This window comes from Drosophila sulfurigaster, chromosome 2L, assembly GCF_023558435.1.
Source record: "Drosophila sulfurigaster albostrigata strain 15112-1811.04 chromosome 2L, ASM2355843v2, whole genome shotgun sequence".
NCBI classification, from domain to species: Eukaryota; Metazoa; Arthropoda; class Insecta; order Diptera; family Drosophilidae; genus Drosophila; species Drosophila sulfurigaster.
Genome location: NC_084881.1, coordinates 28,526,215 through 28,553,267, shown reverse-complemented (window position 1 = coordinate 28,553,267; position 27,053 = coordinate 28,526,215). Strand labels below are relative to the sequence as shown.

The window sequence follows — 27,053 nt, the reverse complement described above, 5'->3', positions numbered from 1 at the left end:
TTTCATAGAGAAGTATTACGGCAAAGTGCATTATCTGAAAGTCGTAACTAAATTAAGTAATGAATAAATCATAAATCAAGAAAGGTATAAGCAAAGCTTTCAGATCAAATAATATTACCTTATGAAATGAACTTGCATATTTATCGAACACTCTCGCAGTGTGAATCACTTGAGTTTAACAATATCAGATTACAATTGAACTGCTGCCACAATTAATTACTTCTGCCTTCTGACTCAGATAATCGCACGATATTAGTTTACATTCAATTACGCAAACATTTACCTCAAATGGGGCTGACATATGTTAACACACAGCGATGGGAACAGAAGTTGTGTGCAGGCGTTGGCGTTGTCATAATTAGAACGTGCTGCACCACAGTGCACACATAAACGCTCATCAAATCCACTTAAACTCGGTAATGGCTACAGATCGACCCCTTCTCGTTGCCTTCCTTCCGTTCCTTCGTCCCTTTGCTGCGTCAATTGGTTTTATTTGCCATCAACTGGCAGCAAAACACGCATACGACTCGTTGCACCGTTGCACAGCAATGCGTGTGTGTGTGTCTGGGTGTGAGCTTGTGTGTGTGTTCGTAGTGTGGCGTTTAAGTGCCGCTTGGCCTAGCCAAAGGTGCAATGCGAGCAACGCCTGGCACAGAGGACGATGATAGCCCCCAAAGTATGGAATAGAGGGAGTTCTCTGCTGCTCGTTTGTTGGCGCTGTTTGCCTGCGGCTGGGCAAGGGAAGCGAATTTCAGTCGCTCCTCTCTGTGCCAGTGTGAAGTTGGTGTCCGTGTGATTTTTGCACTGATTTGCGTTTAATTGAATTTTGCGCTTGACACAGATGCTGTTTGCTGTCCTGCCCAAAGTCACACACGCAACGCTCTGCTCTACTCGAAGTGGAGTCATCAATTTGCCAAACTCATTTAATCAAACGGAGATTGGGGGTTGGGTGCAATTTAAGCCTACTTATAATGATTACGAATTGCCACTAAACGGGAGGGACATAAATCAAGGCGACTCCTAGAGACTGGTCAATGAACCAGCGTAAAAGAAGTCGAAAGAAATGCTAAAGACAAACTCAGAATATGTTCGTTGTTGGAGGGCAATTTCTCCACTGTCTGAGTATCTGGCTATCGGTCTATAACCATTAATGATGTGGCCCACAAGCCGCCGATACTCGCACACACGAGTACGTGCCTCAATGCCGCAGTTGAAAATGTAGATGGAGTTGCCACTGACTGTGGCAGACAGTGTCTGAGAGTGAGTCCTGGGGCAGTCCTAGGCCTAGGCGAGCGAAAGAGGAACCCAGTGAAAACAGTGCAAGAAATGCGCGAAGCGGAAACAACTTAATGACGCGCGGCGCTAATGGTTCACTTAAGCACCCACATAAGTTTACCGCTCTCGCTCGCTCTCTCTCTCTCTTGCTCTCGGGTTGGACAAAAACAAAGCGACAAAAAATACAAAACGAAAGAGCAAAAAAAAAAAAAGAAGAAAACATAGCTGCAATTTGCACATGCAAAAGCGACGAGCAAAATACGCTTATAAAAAAGTAAATTAAGTGAGAGGTTGTTAAGAAATATAGCAAATAACCAAATTAGTATAGGAATAGTTAGCGAAGAGAGACATGTAAATGGAAATGAATATTAGTTAGTTAAAATATACATACATGCAAATATAAAAGAAAAGAATCGTATGTAAGGTAAGGTTAAAATTTGAGTGAAAGAGTTGATATAGAATATTTATAAAAATTTAACTGCAACAAAGAAATAACTACCAAAGTAAAACACTTTTTTTTATTTTATTCCTTTATTTTATTTATTTTGTTCCATTAAAAAACAATGTTTTATCAAAACGCGAAATTCCTTTTTTTCACATATCCAAAGTTACTTCACTTAAAATGCTATAATTCACAAATTAATGATGCGATCTAGAGACGATTTAAATTTATAACTGAAAAGCAGAATTCTGATTAAAAAGTATCTTTATTCCCTTGGTGATCGTTAGGAAATTGATAGGATTCATATGATATAAATTTAATCGAAATCTAAGCACAAATTAGAGAGAGATTAAATTACATTAAAAAGAATTTTGTCTGATTGTCCCCTCAATATTCTTACAATGAAATTCGCTTTGTGTAAGAGCCTGCTGCTTTGTTACATGATCACCCATAAAAGTATTTAACTCTTAGCAAAAGTGTATGAAAAAGAAAAGAGAAAAAACTTGCAAAACCCTGAAGCCCCTCCTTTAACTTTACTACTTTTTTCAACACTGCTCCGGTTTTTTACTTTTGCCTTGCCTCAACACATTTTAGAGGCGTCGCAGAGCAGAGCAGAGGAGAGCAGAGTGGAGAGTTAGAAGTGCTTCTTGTGGGTTGTTCGACACCAAGAGCAACACCAACACCAACACTCCGTGTTGTCGTTTTGCCCGCCAAAATCAGCGTGTCCCCTTCCTCTCCACATGCTGTGCGTACTTCAGTACTTGGCCTGGTCTGGTCTGCCTACTCCCCCCTTTCCCTCGTTCCCCCTCGATTTCCCTTCCCTCCCCCGTAGTCACCCCTTGGATTTGCTCTGCTTCACTGACGTCGCACAGTAATAATTTCTCGCTAATGGTGTCCTAAATTGTCAAGAAATATGGAACCATTTGAATGTGGCCTCCCCTCAACGCTCTCTACACAGTGTGAGAGCATGTGGGTGTGCCAAATACATATACACACTCGTGAGTGTGTGTGTGTGTGTCACAAGTATATGAAATGCTGTTGCTGAGTGCGCGGCTTTTAGTTCGTTTGTGTTTTTGACTTCCGGTTAGCCATTCGGCCAGAAATGTCTTTGTTTTCTATTTCGACTTCTTTTACAAAGCACATCGGGGCGAAGGGGAAGTGGGCGTGTCACCGGCGTGGGCGTGTGGGCGTGAAGTTGGCCCTGTTTTTGACATCTGAAAGTGCAGCATGAGTGGAAAGAAAAGCCTTGAAGGTGGAAACAGACTTGAAATGTAGTTTAAAATAAATACTAAATGGAATTTAATATTGAATGCAGCAGATCAACACATCAACGATTTGAAGCACTTGTTGCATACTTCCTACGTTATTCGGGCTTACGTTACGGCTACGTAATGCTTACGTATCATTCATTCAGCGCAAAAGAAAGAAATCATTGTTATCGCCTCTTTGTCTCAGAGCTTTGCTGTGTGGTAAATACCCTCAAAGATGACACCGCATTCATCTCCAGAGATGAACAGAGAAAAGCAGAAAGAGCAGAGTGCGGCAGAGGAAGGCAGAGAGGGGAATGCGAGGAGTGTGTTGAAGCGTTTATGCCAACACAGACGTAAAAAATTATAAATTATGTTTATTTATTTATTATATTTTTGAAACAGCTGCGCTCAACTACGCAGCGTTTTGTCGTCGTCGTCCTCTTCATTTTTTTTTTGCCCGTCCGACTGTCAGCGAATATCCTGCAGGACTGCAGGACAACCGCCGGACTGCTGGCATAACAATGCTTTCGCTTTTGGCTGCTGCGTCCTTAACGTTTCTTCTGCTTTCACTTCGCGTCTCGTCTCGTCTCGCTGTTGTTTTTTTTTTTTCATAAATCTGTAAAGAAAGAAAGATGAAAAAATACGTTGTACAAATGTTGTTGACAGCGGACAAAACGGACAATGGACAACAGACAACAGGACAGCGGAGAAAAGAACTTCACAAAGGACATAACAGAGCGTAGAACATCGAGCGTAGAGCGTAGAGAGAGCGAAGACAAGGGACAGTCCTTGAACGCAGTAAGAACGTGGATACACTCCTCAAGCTGGCCATTTAGTTAGTGTCTGCGTGCGTAAAAAATAAAATAAGACGAGGGTAGCCCCAATTTGGCTGCCCAAGCTGGCGATTCGAAATTGCGGTAGTTTGAATGGACCCTCGAGGCGTTTATTGGGCATTTGTTGCTAATAATGCCATCGATGTGACACACTCACACGCCAAACACTCGGACCTAGAACTACGTACATACATACATACATATATAGTATATATAATACCCAGAGGGTCGGAGAACAACTGACTTCAGCTTCAACTGACAATGCAAAGCTGCCACATAACTCAATGGACTGGCATCAGTTAATTAGCTCAACATCTATTCAACTGAATGCCAATAATGCAAATTGAACACAAAGCCAAGAAACACTTAAATTGTCCAACTAAATCCTAGTTGAATCTATTAATATTAAAGTGTTTGCAAGCACTTCAAAATTGTTATTGTCTAGCTTTTCTTTTTATACACGCTACCCAAAGAGAAGAAGGGTATTATAACTTTGTGACTCTAGGAAAACAAGAAGAAAGAGGCAACAACCGATACGATATAGCCATGTCTGTCCGTATGAACACTTATATTTATAGGCTTTATGATTCCTGAATTTGGTAGTAATCAGATGAAAATTGTAGAAGTTATTGAAAAAATACTTTTGTATGAGGAAAAACACGTACTTACTATGGGTCGTAGTTGCCTTGGCTGACAGTGTGGTATATTTTGCACTTTATGGTATATTTTGAATGTTATACTATATACAATATTTGGTATATTTCGCACTCTATGGTATATTTTCAATGTGATACTATACCAATATACCAAAAATATACAAAGTATTAGCACTCCATGGTACATTTTGAATGTAGTACTCCCAAACATATCCATTGGTATATTTTCAATACTTTTGCGGTATATTAATTTGGTATATTTTACAATTTATACCGCACTGTTTTGCTTTTATTCCTAATGGGTAGAGGGTATTTCAAAGTCGAGCACACTCGACTGTAACTTTCTTACTTTTTTTGTATACTTAGTAAGCATTTTTCAATTTAATTGGTTTAGCTTTTCTTTTTATGATATTAAAGAAAATTGTCTTCAATGAAGTTAAACTTTAAACTGAGTTCAAATTTACAGAATCACACTTAGAGCGCTTTGTTTGACTCTCATTTAAATCGAACTTAGGAATATTTTACAATCTCAGTAGTCTTGCCTGGCAACGTTTTCAATAGTAAAAGTATTTCTAAAATAGAAATTTCAACATATCTCTTATAGAAATGGATATCAAGAATATGCTTATTCTATCGCCAACGACTTTGACGTTTCAAGCACCATTTCCATTCTACCAGAAGCGTCAACTGAGTCTGCTCAATCTGAGCGAGAAGATAATGGTCTACTCAATTGAGGTGGACAATCCGAAGCTCTTCGAAGTGATGCCTTTGAGAGGTGTACTGAACACATACGCCACCATTGAGTTGGCCATTTTGATGAAGCCAGTAACGGGAAATCTGCCAGCCAGCAGGCTGACTGTGAAATACATGGAGAAACCAGAGAACTATTTAGAGAATCTGCCACAGAATTGGAGTGGAGCATATACAACTCAAGTGGATATGTTGCTGATGAATTATGTGGCAGATGAGAAAGACTTGAAGAACATGGCAGTTGATGGCGATGGCAGTCCCGATTTGGATGATCTGATCAAACGTTTGCAACGCTACAAACCTGTGTGCACCAACTGCTGCCTGAAGCGCAATAATCCAAAGGGAAACGAATCGAAGTCTAGACTAAGACAGCTCTTTTGGCCACTTTGCCTGGCTGCTTTATCAGTCGGAGGTTTGTGAATTGAATGAATGAGTGAAAAAGTACCTTAAATATTATTTCTTTGTTGCAGTTATTGTTGCCCATCAATGTGTGGTTGCGTGGTCTGATGACAGTGCCAACAAGATCTTTTAAATGTGCCACAAAGGAGAAGAAAGAGGAGGAGTAGGAGGAGGAGGATGACAACAATGCAAACCAATTATTGAATTATGCAAATAGAAAACAAAGCCACAGGCAACGGCAACGAATACGAAGTTGTCTCGCGTCTCTGCTCTGCTTTGGTTTGCTGATAAATCAATCATACGCGCCGTTGGCTGCGGCTTTAAATCAACTTACCGGTTGTCTGGCTGATTAACTCGACTGCTATTTAACCCACACACACGCACATCATACAAACACACACAAACACACACGATGTGAGTACACACTTATGTTGCGATTTATTTATAAGGCAATTATTGCCACAATTAATTTCTAATTGCATTCTAGACGCGTTTTGACCATGTTGCTGTTGCTATTGCTGTTGCTCTTGGCATTGCAACTTTAATTAATTTGAGCTGTCATTGTCTTGGCTTCTTGCTTTATGGGGCCAATTAACATTTTGTGTATGTGTGTGTGTGGACCAACTCAATTCAATTTGCAGCCATTTGTGCTATCAAAATCGCCATGCAAATCTTCCAGCCAAATTGAACCCCCGAGGTTTGCCACTAACGATCTGCTCTCTGCTCTCTGTTCTGTGCTGGGTTGATGGCTAGGCCAATTCATATTTATTTTATACAGTTTGCACACAAAAATGGGGCAGAGGACATCAGCAAATGCAGCCAAGTATCCCAAATGGCTGCTTTGCTGTTTTTTTTGTTTCATTTCTCTCTGGTGTCGCTATCATAATAAGTCCACAGTGAATGCAGACAGAAGCGAAAGGATAACAGAGCAATGGATAGGCAGCAGCTTCCTCTCTAATGATGCTGAGTGCAAATGCCATAATGAGCAAGTCCTTCAGATTGTTGTTGTTGTCTCAGGTGAGGCGAAGAAGGCAGCTTTAAAAGAGGCAACGGCAAATCATTGAACGAAATTCAATTTTGTGGCCTCAATTTATGGCGAAGAGAGAGAAGGAGAAGGCCGCAGTCTGTCCTGTCCATTTGATGCACTCTTCTTCTCGTTGTTGTTGTTCCGCTTTATCACAGTCTGAATTTATGTGACATAAGGAAGTCCGAAACAGAAGAACCCTCCGTCGTCTCTTTTTTGCCCTCCTCAGTCAGTCACTTGATTGTATTGAGAAATGAATGAAATTAGAATGTCTGATGGCATTTTGAATTGGATTTCGGCGTTTGTTTTTTGCTCCCCTCCCTCCCTCTGTCTCTCTGTTTGTTGTCTCCGTTTTGCTTCCTCGTTTTGCGTTCTGTTTAGCCTGGTCTTTTTGTATATTCTCCTTGTTTGCTGGCCAATTTCAGGCGACACCACAAGACAGGCCACAAAATGGCGTACACTCGCCTCTTGTCCTCTTTGCCTCTGCTCTGCGGTAGTCCCTTGGCCCCCCTTTTTGGCTTGTCCCATTGCCTTTGATTGCTGTTGCATGTCAAAATGAAAATATTTTGTTGTAACTACACTAAAAGAAAGCAAACAAAATTGTAAATGAAACAACTTTGGGCAACATTTAAATGCCGTTTTTCGTCGTCTCACAAATAATAATTTCTATATATTTTGTTTTAGATTTCAATTCATTTTTAATATTTACTAAGTGAAGAAACTGTAGAACTTAATAAGAACCTTAACCAGTAAATGAAAATTAAACCAAACGTCAATACAAAGTATGGGGATTACATAGTATACGATTTTGTTTTAGAAATTCTAAATTTAAAATTGTTGAAAAAACATGTTTGTCAGCTGTATTTTGTTGCGGTGCAACACAGTCGAAAAGTTGAGAGTTTTTGAAGCGATACGCTACAATGTCATAAAACATTATTGACATTTCAATTGCAGAGCATTTTTAGTGTGTCTGAAACTGAAGTCAGAGTACGATAACGATATTTCTTGATGGCATTTTTGTTGCTGCTTCGTTGCTGCTGTTGCTGTTGCTGCTGCATGTGGTTAAATAATTTGATGTCTGTGTTGTCACGCCGTTTCTTTTAAGCAGCCCGCGGGCACGCTTACCCCGCTCTTGCCTCCCCTTGTGACTCATTAAATTTTGAGACAAAATGTTATTTAAGGCGACGGCCAAGTGGTTTGTTGTTTGCTTGCCCTCATGACCAGGGTTGTGTTTTGCTTTTGTTTTGAAGCACGGAGCACGCATAAAACCTGGGCAACAGCCGCAAATACAAGACAAGTTTGTGCTGTTGTTGTTGTTGATGTTTTGGCCAAAAGTTTTACGAGCTTATCCAGAAGAATAAAAGCGACGACGAGCATGATGAAAAACATACAAAAACACGTGCCAATAAGGTTGACTGCAACATCAACAACAACAACACAAACGTTGCGTGAATTAAAACATGCGCCAGACAGACGGCCAAGAAGATAGCAGACTTGGCCAAAAGCAGCTGCTTGGCGGGTTGGCGGGTCGCGATAGGCGCTCTCGCTTCAGGTGGAAGAAAAAAAAAGTTATAAGGTGCCAAAGGCCGTAAAAGATGCAATCAAAATCAAACTGATTTGTCTCCGGGGAGCATTGCCAACTTTTATGTTTACGAGCCCAAGTCATAGAAACTTCAAAATGCATAAGAGGCGTAATGTCAGCGACTAAAAGATACCCTAGGAAGGAGTCTAAGCTTTACAGATTGTATTTCAAATTTATGATAAACTTAATTCAAATTAAAAACGCATTGAATTTCTTGACAGTCTATATAAGTTGATCAATAATTTTGTATTGAAAATAATGATTGAATTTCTTGACTGTCAATACAATTTGAAAGTGAAAGTTATTCTTAGTTAGTAGTTTACAGGGTATCTAATGAAATAGTTTACAAGTAATGTAATGTTCTTTGCGGAAGGCATTAGAATAGCTGCAGACAGGAAAGTAGAGGCTACGCCCGTTGGACTGGCTTTAATTAGACAGTCGTGAACTCGGTTAAGTTATGACTCGACAGACGGCAGACTTTGGTGGTTCCTTCACTGTGGCAATGGCCTCGGGTCGAGTCGTGAAATTTATGCGTTAAAATTGCATAATTTGCACTCACACACAAATACATAGAAGAGAGCAGCGAATGCGTGCTCAGGATGATTGTGCGGAGTGGCGAGGGGAACACTAAAAGTTTGCACATAAATTTAAGAGTCAAGGTAAGAGGGCAAACTTTTGACTGCTGTTGCTGCTGCCCCCATTTGCTGCATGCCACACTCCTCTGCTGCTGCTTCATATTGAATTAAACACTTTGTGTGTGTTGCTCTACTTATTGCCGCCTCCGAAGTGTCTCTTGATGCCAGCAATCTGTGGGATGCGCTCGCCCACAAACACGTACAACTAAACTGAGATACAAACTCACACACACACATAAACAGATGTGTATACACACTATAGATACTCGTACGATTCGTTTTTAATTTCCTGTTTCAGTTGCTGTTTCAGCTCCAGCTCCTCCGATTGCTGTCGGCTTCAGTCTGCTCTGCTCTTTTATCGACGAGGCCCCCCAAAAAGCCTGTCGCTATATTTCCCCCCAATTGCAAATATAGCCAAATTTTTTGTAGTATTTGTTTTCCTCGTTGTTGTTGTTGTTTGTGTTGTTGCTGTGGCATTTTAAGTGAATTTTTTGTTTGCCACGCGGCTTCCTCGTTGCCTGCCGCCTCTCTAATAGTTTTTACTGCAACTTTATTTAGTGCTCTGTCTATGACATCCCCAATGCTAGACTCTCTCCTCTCTCTCTGGTTCTTCTAGCATTTCGGTGCCGTTCATTTCCATTCAATTTTCCCTGTTTCTCACTTTTCTCTTTCGTTTTTTATTTGCACCATTTTTGAACATTTTGCAATGAATTTCACTCCATCCGTCCGCTGTCTGAATGTCGCTTTGTCTGGCGGCGTTTTTATGAAGATAAAAAGCTCAACGAATCTGCAATGGCAACGGAAACGGCATTGGCATTGGTCTAGGCCATGGCTCTGCAACGCTTATGTCCGACTACCGACTACCAACTACCGCCTGTGGCTAATGGGGCGTATGCCCTTAGCCTCTCTTTCAGCCAGCCAAAAATCGCAACAAAAAAAAAAGGGAGGAGTGCGACGCGGAGTTTGTTTTGCTGGAATTGCAATAATTGTTTATTGACAACAATGGATTTAAATTGTTATCGGCGTCAGCTGCGAAACAATTATGAATGCTCAGCCAGAGCGAATGGAGTGAACGAACTGAATTGAGTGTGATTGAATTTCTCAAATTTTGAACTTGACAATTCAATTGGTTACATCCGAAAAAGCAACGAAAATATCTAAAGGGTGCAATTTTATCAGAAATGTAGAGATAGAACTTAATAGATATTTGTCATTCAATTTGTAATATTTTGTTTTAATAATTTAAAATTATGGACGATACTAAAATATTCTTTCTTTTTCAGGACTCTATGGTAAAAGCATCTATAGGATCATGGAGATTGTAAAGAATGCCACATTAATGGAGTATCTACTTGACCACAACTTTCTAATTGCAAATTATTATACAACGCGTCGAGTACCTAAATAATTAACTACAGCAATATTTATTTTATTTGTTATTGTAAAACAAGGAGTAAATACACATGTATACGCAATTAAATATTTAAAGATACATATTATATAATTATTTAAACTTAAGTAATCTTGCTTTTTGAAATAAATCTAATAATTTTGAATTTTAACGGATTTTCTTTTTTTTTCCTTTTTTTAAATAAACCAAACAAAAATTTAGAAATTTGCGCCAAAGTAATTCAAATTATTGTAGCATACTTTGAGGGTGCGGCATGGATAGTTAATCGAAAAATGGCTTTTCTCGACCATATCCTGTCAGATTTTTAAAGGACACATATTGCTAGGATCGCAAGGACCAACTCTATCGATTGGCATCAAAAAAACATGGGGTCATCTAAGGATCCAACACTTGCAATTTTTTCGTTCGTTGCTGAAGAGGAAAAGTTAAAATTTGCCAAGTGCAGGATATCTCGAGAACTACAAGGACAATTTGAATGTCCTTTGGCAGGATTATAGGGCTCACGAAAAGATTTCGTTTGACACATGGCCCGCAAGGATCAGACAGGATACGGCCGCGATAAACGCTATTTTGTGTATTTAAAAAAGTCCTTTTAACTTGACTGTTTGCAGGACATTCGTCCTTTTTAGTATGCCAATCAATTTTTATTGGTTAGAGTTATCTTTATGCCAAAGGACATCGGTATCGTCCTTTTAATGACCGAGATACGGTAGGACTTCGCATTTTTTGCCAATTTTTCTATGCTCACCCCTTGTAAAAATTTGATGTCCTTTTTTTGGACAGATCCTTAGAATCTTTTAATGCCAATCGATAGTCCTAGTTGGCCTGATTACAAAAAGGTAAGTCTTGCTAAGATCCCTAAATAATTGGCCAAGCAATGGCTAATAAACCAAACAACAATTTTGAAATTGGCGCCAACAAAATTTAAAATTTTTGTAGTATACTTTGAGGGTGCGTCATGGAGAGTTTTTTTTTTAAATTGCTATATCTCGGCCATATCATGTCGGATTTTCAAAGGACACATATTGCTAGGATCGCAAGGACCAACTCTACCGATTGGCATCAAAAAACATGGGGTCATCTAAAGATCCAACACTTAGAATTTTTCGTCAAAAGCTCTAGAGAAAAAATTAAATTTTACCAAGTGCAGGATATCTCGAGAACTACAAGGACAATTTGAATGTCCTTTGGCAGGATCATAGGGCTTTTGAAAAGATTTCGTTTGACTCATGGCCCGCAAGGATCAGACAGGATACGGCCGAGATATACGCTATTTTCTGTATTTAAAAAAGTCCTTGTAACTTGACTGTTTGCAGGACATTCGTCCTTTTTAGTATGCCAACCAATTTTTATTGGATAAAGCTATCCTTGTGCCAAAGGACACCACGATCGTCCTTCAAATCTCCGAGATACTTGAGAATTTCGGATATTTGGCCAATTTTTCAGTACTCACCCCTTGCAAAAATTTGAGGTCTTTTTTTTTGAAAGATCCTTAGAATCTTTGAATGCCAATCGATAGTCCTAGTTGGCCTGATTGCAAAAAAGTAAGTCTTGCTAAGATCCCTAAATAATTGGCCGAGCTATGGCTAATAAGCGAAACAATTTTGAAATTGGCGCCAACAAAATTTAAAATTTTTGTAGCATACTTTGAGGGTGCGTCATGGATAGTCTTTCGGAAAAAGGCCATATCTCGGCCATATCCTGACAGATTTCCAAAGGACACATATTGCTAGTTCACAAGCACGAACTCTATCGATTGGCATCAAAAAAGTATGGGGTCATCTAAGGATCCAACACTTGCAATTTTTTCGTTCGTTGCTCAAGAGAAAAAGTTAAAATTTGCCAAGTGCAGGATATCTCGAGAACTACAAGGACAATTTCAATGTCCTTTGGCAGGATCATAGGGCTCACAAAAAGATTTCGTTTGACACATGACCCGTAAGGATCAGACAGGATACGGCTGAGATATACGCTATTTTCTGTATTTAAAAAAGTCCTTGTAACTTGGCTGTTTGCAGGATATTCGTCCTTTTTAGTATGCCAATCAATTTTTATTGGTTAGAGTTATCCTTGTGCCAAAGGACATCGCGATCGTCCTTCAAATGACCGAGGTACGGTAGGATTTCGCATTTTTTGGCAATTTTTCTATACTCACCCCTTGCAAAAATTTGAAGTTCTTTTTTGTGAAAGATCCTTAGAGTCCTGGAATGTTAATCGATAGTCCTGCTCCCCTGATTACAAAAAGGTAAGTTCTGGCAAGATTCAAACGATTTAATAGAAATATCACAAAAAACAAAACAGGTATTTTGAAATTAGCGCCAACAAAATTCAAAATTTTTGTAGCATACTTTGAGGGTACGCCATTGATAGTTTTTCGAAAAAATGCTTTATCTCGGCCATATCCTGACGGATTTTTAAAGGACACATATTGCTAGGATCGCAAGGACCAACTCTATCGATTGGCATCAAAAAAGTATGGGGTCCTCTAAGGATCGCATTTTTTGCCAATTTTTCTATACTCACTCACCCCTTGTACAAATTTGAGGTGCTTTTTTTGGAAAGATCCTTAGAATCCTTGAATGCCAATCGATAGTACTGGTTATCCTGATTACAAAAAAGTGTGTCCTTGCGAGATCCTTAAGGATTCGGGCAAGTTATGCCAAAAATACGAATATTGTATGAACATTATTTCGTTTGCATTGCATACTTTTATGGGCAGCCACACAAAGAATTTACACTAATAACAATCATACATAATTTGAAGATATCCAGCCACATTCTCAAGGACACACATTGGTATAACCACAAGAACCAACTCTATTGATTGGCATCAAAAAAATATACCAAACGACTTATTTTAATGAAAATCGTAGCATAGCGATTACAATTCATATGTTAAATTTGAAAAAACTAAATATAACAGAATTTTGTTTTGTTTTTTGTTTATTATTGTTTTTTATTACACAAGTTTGAACATAAAATAAACAATGGTAAAAATAGTAATAATGCGAAGTTGATGACATGAACTTTTATATGGCATACTTTTAGGATGAGGATTTAAGTACATAATAATAATAGTAATAATTTCCTTTGCATACTTTCAGGCTGGCGATTTATCTGAAGCGTAAAAGAAATAGATTTGGTTATTTGCATACTTTGTTTAATTACTAATATCGAAATGTAATTTTAATTCATCTCGCTATTGTCAAACGTAATTGCTGGTATCAAGTGATTATGCCGTGATGAGCTCAGAGAAGCTGGGTCCAGTGAATTGAGATAATCAAAAAAAAAATTGGTGCCCATTGCAATGCATTGCTTGAAATCGGTTGCCCATGTTTGCCCAGGGAAAATTTTTTTTGCCCACCCTTAGTTTCAAAATTAAAAAAAAAATTTTTTCCAAAAATTCCAAAAATTTTTTACGTTTTAAAATCGTTTGCCCATGGTTGCCTATCTTTTAGTTTTTCGAAAACATTTTTCGTTTTCAATATTTTGAATTTTGAAAAATTTTGAAATTTTTTCGGCACGAAAGACTCAAATTCTAAAGGGTGGGCAAACGAAAATAGCGAACTGGCAGTTTGAAAAAGTCAACAAAATTTGAAAAAATTTGAAATTTGGCAAAATTTTGAGACTTTGAAATTTGGGCAAATGATGAATTTGTATGGGCAATCAAAAAAGTTAAAAATCTTCATATTTTTCAAAATTTTGAAATTCTGAGATATGGGCAGACTTGAAAAAACTTGAGACTACCTTTGTAGAGTTTTAGTTTTCATAATTTCGTGGTGTGGGCGATCCGTTTTGCAGAAAAATGCCAAAATTTTTCAAAATTCATAATTTTGAAAACGAAATGGACACCAATTTTTTTTTGATTATCTCTCTTCACTGTACCAGCTTCTCTGAGCTACAGTCCGTTAAGTGATAGATATAGCCCATTGAGTTCCATGGACAAGAATGTTGGATCAGAGGTGATGATGTACCATCAACATTTGATGGTGATGCCGACGATCTCTTAGCATAGCATTAATAGAAGATGAGGTTAACGCACGACCTCCACCATGCCACGCGCAAACTGCTAGAAGCGTGGCCATTAAATAATATTTTATTATTTATCTTTTCAGTCAATTTTTATACCCGCTACCCAAAAGGTAGAAGGGTATTATAACTTTGTGCCGGCAGGAAATGTATGTTATGTAACAGATAGAAGGTGGCATCTCCGGCCCTATAAAGTATATATATTCTTGATCAGCGTCAACAGCCGAGACGATCTAGCCATGTCCGTCTGTGTGTCTGTGTGTCTGTCCGTCTGTCCGTATGAACACCTAGATCTCAGAGACTATAAGGGATAGAGCTTTTCGACAGCATTTGTTATGTTTGCACGCAGATCAAGTTTGTTTCAAATTTTTGCCACGCCCTCTTCCGCCCCCTCAAATAAAAAAAATCGAATAACAAGCGTAATTTTAAAGCTAGAGTTGCGTATTTTGGTATATAGTATAATTACTACAGTATTTATGATTCCTGAGAATTTGGTTGCGATCAGATAAAAATTGTCGAAGGTATTAAAGAAATACTTTTGTATGGGCAAAAACGCCTAGTTACTAGGGGTCTTAGTTTCTTTGGCCTACAATCACTTGATAGAAGCAATTACATTGTGCCGTCTATGGTATATTTTAATTGGTTTACTATATCGATATACCACATATACCATTTGGTATATTTTTAGTATTTTTGCAGTATATTAGGTATATTTTGATAATAATACTGCAAAATATATTGCTTTTATTTAAAATGGGTAGCGGGTATCTCACAGTCGAGTCCACTCGACTGTAGCTTTCTTACTTGTTTTAGTGCCGTGTGCAAAAAACTAGCTATAAATATTTAGAGCGTATTATTTTTTCATTAGTTGCCTTTTTTTGTTGGTCTATGCGCGTGCAAGATGATTTTACAAAAACTTGTATTCTTTTTGTTATTTTATTTCGGTAAAAATTTCAATAATTAAATGTGGTGTTTGTTCACTTTCATTTCCTTACATTTCAGCAAATTGCAATAAAATACATTTTTTTGCCTCAATACGTAGTGACCCATGTTTGACCCTTGGAAATCGTCCGCGACCATCACTGGAGGTACCGAGTAGTGAATTTACGTATTACGGTGCTCAATTTACAGCCACTCGACATCATATAATACCACTTTCTACTTTACGGAGTTTTTTCAATGCTGCAACACAAAATGCGAGATTACCTTCTCCAATCGGAGTATACTTGTACGACCGTTTACGTTCAATCATATCCCAAATTTCTGCTGCAGGAACAACTATACAAAACCTTCCTTCTACTGTAAGTAGTACATTGCCTATCGAATTGGATGTAACTGAAGAAATGTATGTGGCATTATTATGGATGCCAGGAAATATATTTCTTGGACCTGTACCTCATCTGCGAATTGATGATCCTGGTGAAGGGTTTGAACTAATGTCGTCTGAAATAATCCATGATGTCAATCTTTATAGAACATACTCTTTATCGTGATATGCGGGAATATATTCGGGATCCAAATAACGAACAATTATTGGACGTTATACGTTGTTAATCAACGGAGTAGGCCTTTTGCATTTAATCCCAACGACTGGGGAAATAGAAATGGACTTTTTTTTATCCAAGCACGAACCGAACACCGTCACGATGAACTAAGGAGAAAAAGACAAGCGCTCACACTTACGACATTATCGAAAATGCCATCCTCAGTTTTGTCTGCCGCATACGATGTCTGCGAAGTAATTAAACGGCAATGGTCGACCGCTTTGACAAATGAAGGATCTAACTATTATTCAGTACGATACATATAATAATGTAAGGCAAAAATGACTATAACTAAGACTATTATAAAAAAGAAATATTATACCGAATGGTATGAGTTATATGGTAATATAGAGAGAACTACCCTTGCCGGAAGAATGAAAGCATTGTGCGATAATAGCAATACATGTGAATTTTATATGGAAAAGCTTAAGCAATCTTGCGAGATCGATTTTTGAAATAAATCCATTATTTTTGAAAGTGAACGGATTTTCTTTTTTGGAGCCTGCGTTTAATTTCAAATTTGAAATGGACGTCCAAAAATTAAATTTTTAATTGCATACTTTGAGGGTGCGGCAAGGATAGTTTTTCGAAAAAAGGCTATATCTCTGCCATATCCTGTCGGATATTCAAAGGACACATATTGCTAGCATCGCAAGGACCAACTCTATCGATTGGCATCAAAAAAATATGGGGTCCTCTAAGATTCCAACACTTGCAATTTTTTCGTCAAAAGCTCAAGAGAAAAAGTTAAAATTTGCCAAGTGCAGGATATCTCAGGAACTACAAGGACGATTTGAATGTCCTTTGGCAGTATCATAGGTCTGACGAAATGATTTCGTTTGACACATGGCCTGCAAGGATCAGACAGGATACGGCCGAGATATACCCTATTTTTTGTATTTAAAAAAGTCCTTGTAACTTGACTGTTTGCAGGATATTCGTCCTTCTTAGTATGCCAATCATTTTTTAGTGGTTAGAGTTATCCTTAAGCCAAAGGACATCACGATCGTCCTTCAAATAGCCGAGATACGGTGGGTCTTCGGCTTTTTAGTCAATTTTTCTATACTCACCCCTTGTAAAAATTTGAGGTCTTTTTTCTGGAAAGATCCTTAGAATCCTTGAATGCCAATCGATAATACTGGTTATCGTGACTACAAAAAAGTGTGTCCTTGCGAGATCCTTAAGGATTCGGGCAAGTTATGAGGAAAATGCGAATATTGTATGAACATTTTATGGGCAGCCACACAAAGAATTTACCCTAATAACTATCATACATAACTTGAACATATCCAGCCACATTTTCTATCGATTGGCATCAAAAAAATATAGCAAATGACTTATGAATGAAAATCTTAGCATAGCGATTACAATTCATATGTTAAGTTTGAAGTAACCAAATATAACAGAATTTTGTTTTGTTTATTGTTTATTATTGTTTTTTAATACACAAATAATAAAAATAAAATAAATAAATAAAAATAGTGGTAATGCGAAGTTGGCAGCATGAACTTCTCTATGGCATACTTTTAGGATGGGGATTTTAATACATAATTGAGATAAGAGTGCATACTTTTAGTATGTTGATTTAAGCACATAATTTGAATTGTATTGCATACTTTTAGGGTGTCCATTTAAAATCGAAATACCAATTGAATTGCATACTTTCATGACAATGAGTTGAGTGCAAGTAATAATTTCCTTTGCATACTTTCAGGCTGGCGATTTATCTGAAACGTAAAACAAATAGATTTGGTTATTTGCATAATTTGTTTAATTGTTAATATCGAAATGTAATTTTAATTCATCTTGCTATTGTCAAACGTAATTGCTTGTATCAAGTGATTATGCCGTGATGGAGTTATTCCATTTTGCTAGCTGAGTTAGATGTCTAGGCGCTTGGCTGCTTGGACCATCGCCCATCGTTTTTGGGCCAACTGAGCAATGCCAATTGGCAGACGAAGCGCAAGTTGGCTGACTGAGGACTGAGGGCGGTTGCCAAGTACAAAACAAATGGCAGGACTCCCAAAGCGGCTGCAACAATAACAACAACAGCAATAAGCGAAAAACAAAAAAAAACTGAGCAGCCTAAAAAGCAGCCAAGCAGAGCAAATCAAAGTGGAGCAAGATTCTGGCGCATATTTTTGGCAGGAACGTGAAATTAATTATGCGCGGCAAAAGAAAGGCTTACCGCAGGACAAAGACATTCAAGGACCTATGGGACAGCAGGCAGAGCAGCAGCAGAAGCAGCAGCAGCGATGCCGCGTCAGCTGGCGAAATGAGAGCATTAAACGAGTACCGCGACGGGTCGTCGGCGACGTTCCAGGATTATGTTAAATTTAGCGGTGACACAGACACTTGGCAAAGGTTCTCACACAATGGCGCAATAATTGCGCGCGGCTCCTTCCGACATTGGCAGGGGGCGTGGCTGGGTAATAGGCATCCTCCCTCCTCTTCGCTCCTTCCCCTGCTCCTGGTTATTTCGACCGGTTGCTTGGCCGCCATTAATTGTGCAAAGTCAGTGCGACTGAGAGTCGCCTCTGGCAGCTGCACGTCTCCAGCGACTCCTCTGACTCCTGTGACTCCTTGTCTCCTTCGGGCAGAAGTCAGTGCCAAGTGCCAGATGCCGGTCTGTGCCAAGTAACAGAGAGAGAGAGAGAGAGGAAAGTGTGAGCATGGCAAAATAATAAAATAGCAGAGACAACACAGAGGAAGCTTCGACTCGCGTTTCCTTTTGGAATGCCATAAATTTAATGCTATTTTTATTGTCGTTGCGAAAACGTTTGTTTAATTTTCAAGTGAATGCTTCTCTTTCCTCGCTTCATTCTCCATTCTCCATTCACAATTACCAACTGCTAACTGACAACGGCGAGAGCATCACAATTAAATACAATTTTCGCTTACTTCAAATATTGTACTTGCAATGAAAAGTGCGTCGCTTGTCACAGACAACAAGATAAATCATTTACAATTTTCATTTTCTATTTATCAAGCTCAACATTTTTGGGGATATACTCGAAAGACCCTTTTGGCAGTTGGGGAACCCAAGGAGAAGTAAGGGTCTTCTGTTGTTGCATGCGATTTAAACGATTGCTGCAAGTTGTGGGGGCCAAAACTGGTCGTTACCTTTGGCAAATACTCGTAGATAAGAGGCGGCGACAACAGGGCAGGCATTTCCCTCAATGTTTACAAAACTGAATCGGAATCACAACAAGCAATCAGCTGGCCTCTAATCGAAAGAACGGAGCTAACTGTACCCTGCACCCGTTCTGGGGTCTGCTCTTAACCAACAATTTCTGGGCAGTTCTACAAATGAAATTTATGCAGCAGGCTTTTCCTTTTGTGGCTGGCCAAATATTTGCATTAAATTTGGCCAAGTGGCAACGTTTATTCCTCTTGTTGTAGGGTTCGGTATTTTTTTCTTCCCATTTTACGAGTATTCTTCTCACCCTCTGGCAACTCTCATTCTCTATTTCCTCTTCATTTTGCTGCTGCTTCTGCTTTTGCTCTCGCTTTGTTTTCTTTTTTGTTATTCCATTTTTTTTTTAGTTGTACAACAATTTCTTTGTTTGTTCTGCGCTTTCGCGGCGAGTTAATTTTGCATTTCCGCTCATTTAACTGCATTTTTTTCTGCCTCTCCCCGCTTCTGTCCTAACCCCAACCCTGCTGCAGTTGTTGTTGTTGTTGCTGTTGCTGTGGTTGGCTCCAAGTGGCGTGAAGTTGTTTTTGCCATTGCTGCTTTGGCCAGGAAGTTCATTTGGAGCAGCGGCAGCGGCAAAACAGGCCAAGCTCATGAAATTCCACTCAACCGACTTTATATATAACTTTAGCCGTGTTTTATTTTCCTTCCCACTTTCACCATTTCATTTTTTTTTCCGCTGCTACATTTCCACTCGCAACGTCGAGAGACAATCGGCGTTGCGTTTGATCCGCTCTGAAGCGTTGGGAGTTTCCACCTGACCCGGTGAGGGAGTGGAGAGGGGAGGGAACGTGTCTGTGTCTCTATTAGATTGCTGACAGTTTTTAATGAACTTTTGCTTGTGAAGCAATTTGAGCATTTAACGGGCTTAGGCTAAAGCGAAAGCCAAACAGCCTTTGCTTCGCTTTGCTTTTTCCCCGACTATACTATATAATAATTATATGCCCATTTGGAGCTGGAAATCGCTTGCGACACACAGACACACAGACTCGCAGACTCGTAAATTTCACACCTCAGCCATCAAAAGTTGAGCAAAAGTGCTGCGTGCTGCGTGCTTCGTGCTGCATGGCGAAACTTTTGCTATTTGCACAGGATGCACAAGGATGCAAGGATGCAGCTGCACTCGGCAACACACGCGGCATCAAAATTATATGTCAAGCGCAAAATCTCAGTCAGGCAGCGCTTAAACATGCGAGTGAGTGTCTCTCTCTCTTTCTCTCTCTCTCACTCTCTCTTTCGCTGTGTGGCATTTGTAAATGTTGCTAGGTGAGTGGCAGCTTCCGTTTGCCATTCGCTGCCTCTCTCCCTACCTCGCTCACCTTTGACTCATTTAGCTGGCAACTTTTACTAAGTCTCAGCATGACATTGCACTCAACTTTGCGGGCGCCCTGCCACGCCCCCAAAGCGCCCACGGCGGCTGCTGCCCCAAAAGCGAAACCAGCTGTTGACTTTTATTGTGGCTTGACATTAATTTGTTAAGTGCGCCACGCCTTCCCTTTCCCTCTTTCCACTCTTTCCATTCCAGAGCTGCGCCCAGTCAACTGCATAATCTTTAAGGTGAGCAATCCTCTTCCCATCCCTTCCTCCCACTCTTTTATTCTCCTTTACTCCCCATCTTGTTGTCGCCTTAATTGCATTTCTGTGTGTACACACATTCAACCTCCAAAAAAAAGTGAATTTCGCTTGCCATTCCACAGTCTGAATTCGAGTCACAGTCTCAGAGTTTCAGAGTCTCAGAGTCTGTGTCTCAGTTGGCTTCGATGTTGCAAGTGTGCGTTGCATGCGTCGCTGTTGCAGTCCATTTTAATTATGCCCAATGCACTGTGAAAATGCTTAAAAATGCAAATTATGCGCTGCAAAATGCAACGCATGCAAAATTGTGGCCCATAATTTATGCCACACAGCTGCAGCCTGTTCTCCTCCTCCCTCTCTCTCTCTCTCTTTCTCTCACACTCCTTAGCTTGCTGTCTCGCTCGCTCAGTGTTGCGTGTGCTATACGTGTCTATCGCATTATGTTGTTCAACATTACGCTCTGGTGTCATCGATGCCGCTGCCGATTGTTGATATAAGCCATATGATATGCATAAACACACACAGACACATTCACACACATGCGCACATACACACCCACACACACACACATGCGCATACACACACAATATTTGTTTAATTAGCCCGTATTAATGTCGACGCAAGCAAATAAGAAGGCAACTCATAAACCGAAAGAGCGAGAGCGAAGTGCAAACGCAACGCTCCATTGTTATACGCAATTGTTGCAATAGCTTTTGTCTCCCTTCCCTTCCCCCTACCTATACCTCTCCCACTCCCTCACGCAATCCACTGACCCACTGACTCTGCGATTTTCATTTCGTTTCAATGTTTATTCAGGACATTTGCCATAGCTTTGTCATAAATCCGCTCGAGATTTCATTGATGCACCACGCTTTCCTGCTTAATGATCTGATTTAAATGGTTTATTTCCCGAATTATGCATGCCAATATTATCCAGTCAAATCCCTGCCCAAAATTGTACCACAAGTTGCCCACTATTCAAATAACTTTTTAAATTTTCTATAAATAAAATATGATATATGCCACTTATCGAGAGTTTAAATTGTGTTGCATAGAAATTCAATTTCTCTCAGTTGTTTAGGCGTTTATTACGTTTCAATGTAAAACATGATAAATTATTTATTAAATAAAATTTAAAATAAGATATAGTCTTTTCTAAATCTTCACTCAAAAACCAAAGCAATTAAATGTTTAACTATCATTTTATAAGTGCCAACAAATCACATTTTACAGGGATAAAATAAAATGTGAATAAATAATAAACAAAATAAATAAAGAACAAATCTAAATTTGAAAAAATCTGGATTTAAGTTTTTTTTTCGATCTTAATAATTTAAGATTTATAGGTTGAAAAAATCTTAAATCAAGATTTTATTGCTAAATAAGCATTTTAGAAAAAATTAATACTAAAATCTAGATTCACGATTGTTTTATTCAAGATTTAAATGAAAATTTGCAATCTTGATTTAATAATAAACCTTCATTGTTCAGTTCATACAAACAATCTTGATTCATGATTTTATTCTTGCTATTTGACACGTTGTTTTCTTCTGTGTACCTAATCTTAGTAAATGGATTGCAAACTATAATATTATTATTTGAAAAATATATATTTCACTTCCCCGCAGTAGTCTTATTTCGTGTACCTTTTGAACTGTCAAATATTTCTACTCAAATTCATTCTAGTATCACAATCTATGGCAGTAATTTTCATATAAACACACGCTCTCTAACTATTTAAACACTAATTCATTTGAAGTAAAGATGTCTTGCAAGCGAAAGACCCGCTTGTGGGTGCCACAAATGGATGCCTCAGACATGAAGACAACCACGCAGATCATGCTGGAGTCAGGATCGCGTCCTCAGCGCACTCTCTGCACCACCGAGCATAAGCTGGTCAACTTTCAGTCCTTCAACATGGATGAGTAAGGTTCTCTATTAAATTAACTAATAAGCAAGCAATAAATCCATTTAATTCCAGTCCACGCTATGGTCCAATGGAACCTGAGGAGGAATTAGTGCAGCCTTTGAGATCTGGTTATATGCGAGAGTTCACTCAACCTTATCCTTCGCGTTGCAAACCTCTAGAACCCAAGGGAGGAACTCCTGATTTTATGTTCAATCGTTTGCCTAAGAATGACTTTGATCCAAATACTGGCACCTATTACAAATTCCTCGACGATCACATGCACATTATTCCCGAGGTGCGCAAGAAAGTCAATTTCTTTAGGCAGTTGCGGTAAGTGAAGCGATAGTTGTTATAATTATGTTATAACTATTAGTTATAATTATGTTTCTTTTCTTACACAGCAATCAATCATTTCTGCTTTATTAAAAGCAGCCAAATTGCAAATTGTAAAGAGAAAATAATAAATTGTTATTGTTGAGTTCGATGAGCATAATTCAAGCGATAGTTTGGTAATAGTTTGTCGATAGTTTTGCGATACTTTCTTGTGATTTTACTTGAGAAGTTCGTCGCCAAATTGGTTGACAATTTGTTGTGTAATTTGGCTCAATCATCATTCAAGTCACGCTACAACTTAAAAGCAACCCTTTGCTGGCAAAATGTGTCAGTTGCACTTTTGTGCTCTCCTTTCAATGGAAATCAATTAATTTTGCATACATAAACTCGATTGACAGCCAGCTAGCCAAGGGGACAATCAGTCCACTCCAGTGAAGTCCAGTTGAGTGTGTGTCTCTTATTAGGTTAAAGCTGGGGCAAATTCTGAGAAAACGCTAACAAATTGCAATTAATAATGCAAAAGGCTATCCCCAGCAATGCAGCTACTCGATATACGATATATATTTCTCTCTCGATTCTCAACTTTCTCGTATTGCGCTGGCAATTTGCATAAATGCTACCAATAACCAGGGCTGACGGGGTAAGGGGGTGAGGTGGTGTCAAACTAATGGCAAAGTATGACAGCTCTGATTTATTATGCGAGGTAATTAGTTTGGCCTGTTTAGCAGCCAAGGAAGCCAACCAGGCAGCATTGATAGCAACAACTGCATCGCATTTCTTCGCTTGCGTCGATGACAAGACCATAAAAAACAACCACAACAATAACAACAAGAGCAACTGGCGCCCCTTTGATGGTGATGGCGATGGCGATGACGATGACGATGTCGAGCAGGAGAAGGACGAGCAAGGACGATAAAGTGGTCGAAAACAAAACACTCTTAGCCGCCAGTTGACAAGCGCATGAAAGTCAAAATGAATGTTGCAAAGTGACAGAGAACGCAGGACGAAGTGCATAGAGAACACACAGAGAACACACAACGATGCTGCTGCAACGGAAGTCGCCATTGTGGTTGACAAACAGAACATGGACATGTTGTGGCAGAGAAAGAGTCGAGACGAGAGATGAGAGACAAGAGACAAGAGGCAGGCCGCAAGCGACAGGCGGCAGTCCATCAATTAGAAAGGGCCAACTTGCTGCTAAGTTTTCAATCTCGCAATGAAAACTGACACCGAACAGCAGCTTCCACTAAGATGAAAGCGACACCTAGTGTTAGAAATCGAGAACGAACTGTGATCACACATTGCCAAAGTGTTGACTCAATCGGGTATGGGCGCAAACAAAGAAATGCTGTCAAAGCAAACGGAAACCGTGTGAATTGTAACCAACCGAAAGGACAAACTCAATTCCTTCGGATGAGTTGAAGAGCTCCAACTTTAATGCTAGTTAAGCGTGTAACCAATTAAAGGTGATAAGTAATTGCATTAAATGGAAAATATGCTTAAACTCTAAAAACTACGAAAATCCTTGGATAGCGAAGTCACATGAAAGATTTGATAGTTTAAACATGGTTAACACTGTGTTAATGTATTATATAGTAACTAAATATAGGTTAGTTAACTTAATTCAATACAAAGCTTTGAAAGCTCATTAAAGCAAGTTCATTGGAATCAAGCTCCCTACCATCAAAATAAAGTTTTGAAAGGATATTTAAAGCATTGATAATTTACTTTAAACATGGTTACCACAGTATTGAAAGCAATCGTAATACGATTACTGTAATACCTACAGTATTATTTTGGAACAAAATTCATGTTCAACTTAATTCAATACAAAGCTTCGAAAGCTCATTAAACAGCTGACAACGTAATTCAAGTGTTAAATCAAATATGAAGCTTGGAAAGCACATTAAAAGTGTCATAATTTACTTAACAAGGTTAACACTGTGATTTAGCATGTTAATAATACAATATTATATAGTTACTAAATTCAATGCAAAGCTTCGAAAGCTCATTAAAGCAGTTGTAAACGTAAACTCAACTGAATCAAAATGCTTTTTATAACTACCCAAAATTATGCAATCTTGTACACAAACTGCAATGGAAAGGTTGAACAGAAGGGAAATATTAGCTCAAGAAACACTGTGTTAAAGGATACTTGTAATACGTACAGTATTCATTTTAAACTTAATTCAATGCAAAGATTCGAAAGCTCATTAAACCATCTGTCAAGTTTACTACCTCAAATGGTGCAATCTTGTACACAAACTACAATGATAAGTCTGAACAGCAGAAGAACATTAGCCTAAGATGTGTTCCTAAATTCCTGTCAGAGCTAGCCTTGCTTGGGCATTCATCAGAGTCACGAGACTATTAGGCAGAGGACACACTTGCAACTGCAACTGCAGTAGCAGAATTGACTGATAACCGGCCATGGGCAACATTCAACAAGCTTTCACCAATGCGTGCGAATGCGAGGAAACTCACCACACACCAACAAAAGCCGGCATGGAACTCTCTCTCATCGTTCGCTCTCTCTCTCTCCGTCTCTCTCTGTCTTCGGGACACGTGCGTGGCACGCGCTCTCTCGCTGTGGACACGAAGTTGCGACAAACTCAACACACTGTGCGGCACGAGTGGCAAACATCGTGTGTGTGTTGAGTGATAAGAGACCAAGAGTCGCCTTCGTGTTCGCTTCAAGTTGCGTTCTCGTTTACATTCTCGTTGCATGGGCTCGTGTCTTGGGCAGCCGTGGAGCTCAAATCAGTCAACTCGGAAACGTGGCCAAGTTCGTTTTGCGGCGATAAATGTTGCGGCACTTTTAGCCTGGCCAAAACACACACAAGAATTGGCAGTAAGCAAAGCCAAAGGCAACAAACCAACTGCCAACAATCTCAACTGCCAACCAACAAAATAAATATTTTAGTGTTCAGTGTCCGCGTTGAAAAGTGCGTCGAAACCAAAACCAAAACGAAAACCAAAACAACAACCCAAATTCGAAAGGTGTGACAAAGTGAAAGAAAGGTGTGTGTGTGAGTGTGTGTGTGTGTGTTGAAACTCGAACAACAAAGAAGCGTGTGCGAGGGAGTTTGTGGCATGTGTAATTAATTTTTGGCATTTAAATTGAACGCCATCAACATCCGAGCCGAGGCCTTAAATCAATTTGATAAATTTGCATTTTTTGCGTTAAAAATGGCAAAGAAAATACAACAGCAGCAACAGCAACAACAATAACAACAAAGGCAGCAGCAGAAACCGTAACAGCAACAAAACAGGACAACACAACACAGCAAACACAAAAAAAAGGGCAACCGCAAAAAAAGAAGGCAGAGAGCAGAGCAGAGCAAAGCAGAGCAGGCCTGGCAGCAGAAAAAAGCCAATTTAATTTACAAATTACAAATTGATGGGGTAGCCCCCCTCACTCTCCCTTCCTCCTCTCCTTCCTCAAAAAAGGGAAACAGCCTTTGCCGAGAAATAAATTCACAATACGCTTGTTCCTTGACTCGAGCTCATCCTGTGTCATCCAGCAGGAGGCAGAAACATACAAATTGGGGGTCCATAAAGCAGATCATCGATTCAAAGTATTTTTGGTATTTCGTAGGGAGGAGGAGTTTGCTCCTCCCTACGGAATTGAATTAGTTTGAAATGAGCCGGAAATTTGCTTAAATCAGATTAATTTAATTAAATTAACATCGATTAGTGCGATTCGGGCATGTTTCAGCCAATTAATGTTCAACTCATGTGAGAGCAAAGAGCAAAGAGTTCACAACAAAAATCAATTCAATATTTTGCGATTGAATTTGACATTGAGTTGTAGACTAATGGGTATGATGGATGTTATTCGAAGTAAAGGAATTTCAATCAGTTTTTAGCCCCAACAATACTAGAAAAAGTTCTATGAGGAATATCAAGTGTTAACTCTATAAATATTACTCAAAGAAACTTCTAAATTGAAATATTGTTCTAAGGAATACGTTATTAACTTTTCATTTCCATGCTTGGTGGAATACTAAATTGGAACCACACAAAATATTACTTAATTAGAATTTCTGTTGCAATGAATTCTTAGTTGAATTTCCATTTCCATGCTTGGAAGAATATCAAATTTATATCATACAAATATTACTTAAAGAAACTCCTAAATTGAAATATTATTCTGAGGTATTCGTTTAATTTAAACCCTACAAAATATTACTTAAAGACTCTCATAAATAGA

General features: G+C 39.0%; 3 protein-coding genes and 3 long non-coding RNA genes across 14 annotated transcripts in view; 5 read left to right on the top strand and 1 right to left on the bottom strand.

The window, feature by feature from the left end:
* Window positions 1-6,086, top strand: part of LOC133841096 (uncharacterized) — a 31,423-nt gene extending 25,337 nt beyond the window's left edge. Inside the window, exons 3-4 of one of the 2 annotated variants that reach the window (XM_062273390.1) lie at window positions 5,061-5,618; window positions 5,677-6,086. In XM_062273390.1, coding sequence (XP_062129374.1) covers window positions 5,063-5,618; window positions 5,677-5,738 — 618 coding nt within the window. In that variant the 5' untranslated portion in view covers window positions 5,061-5,062 and the 3' untranslated portion in view covers window positions 5,739-6,086. Of the gene's footprint in view, window positions 1-4,969; window positions 5,619-5,676 lie in introns of those variants that run through there. The other variant, XM_062273380.1, reaches the window with a different exon arrangement.
* LOC133841104 (uncharacterized) overlaps window positions 1-27,053 on the top strand; it is a 75,065-nt gene that overhangs the window by 4,434 nt on the left and 43,578 nt on the right. The window lies entirely within an intron of this gene.
* On the top strand, window positions 15,172-15,635 carry LOC133850167 (uncharacterized). Its single transcript, XR_009895590.1, has 2 exons — window positions 15,172-15,230; window positions 15,289-15,635. It is a non-coding gene; the product is annotated as an uncharacterized LOC133850167 (long non-coding RNA).
* LOC133841120 (uncharacterized) overlaps window positions 17,310-27,053 on the bottom strand; it is a 42,787-nt gene continuing 33,043 nt past the window's right edge. For 3 of the 6 annotated variants that reach the window (XR_009894262.1, XR_009894264.1, XR_009894270.1), the window contains 2 exons: window positions 18,019-18,458; window positions 17,310-17,557 (listed from right to left, as the gene is read on the bottom strand). This is a non-coding gene — a long non-coding RNA (uncharacterized LOC133841120). The remainder of the gene's footprint in view (window positions 17,558-18,018; window positions 18,459-27,053) is intronic. The other 3 variants (XR_009894267.1, XR_009894263.1, XR_009894271.1) reach the window with 1 other exon arrangement.
* LOC133850258 (uncharacterized) lies at window positions 22,299-22,991 on the top strand. Its single transcript, XM_062286303.1, has 3 exons — window positions 22,299-22,523; window positions 22,580-22,837; window positions 22,909-22,991. Exons 1-3 carry the CDS (start codon window positions 22,363-22,365, stop codon window positions 22,931-22,933), a joined length of 444 nt encoding a protein of 147 aa, XP_062142287.1. The 5' UTR covers window positions 22,299-22,362; the 3' UTR covers window positions 22,934-22,991.
* The window catches only part of LOC133841138 (uncharacterized), a 37,040-nt gene continuing 35,493 nt past the window's right edge, over window positions 25,507-27,053 (top strand). Inside the window, exon 1 of one of the 3 annotated variants that reach the window (XR_009894274.1) lies at window positions 25,507-26,094. This is a non-coding gene — a long non-coding RNA (uncharacterized LOC133841138). The remainder of the gene's footprint in view (window positions 26,095-27,053) is intronic. The other 2 variants (XR_009894273.1, XR_009894272.1) reach the window with 2 other exon arrangements.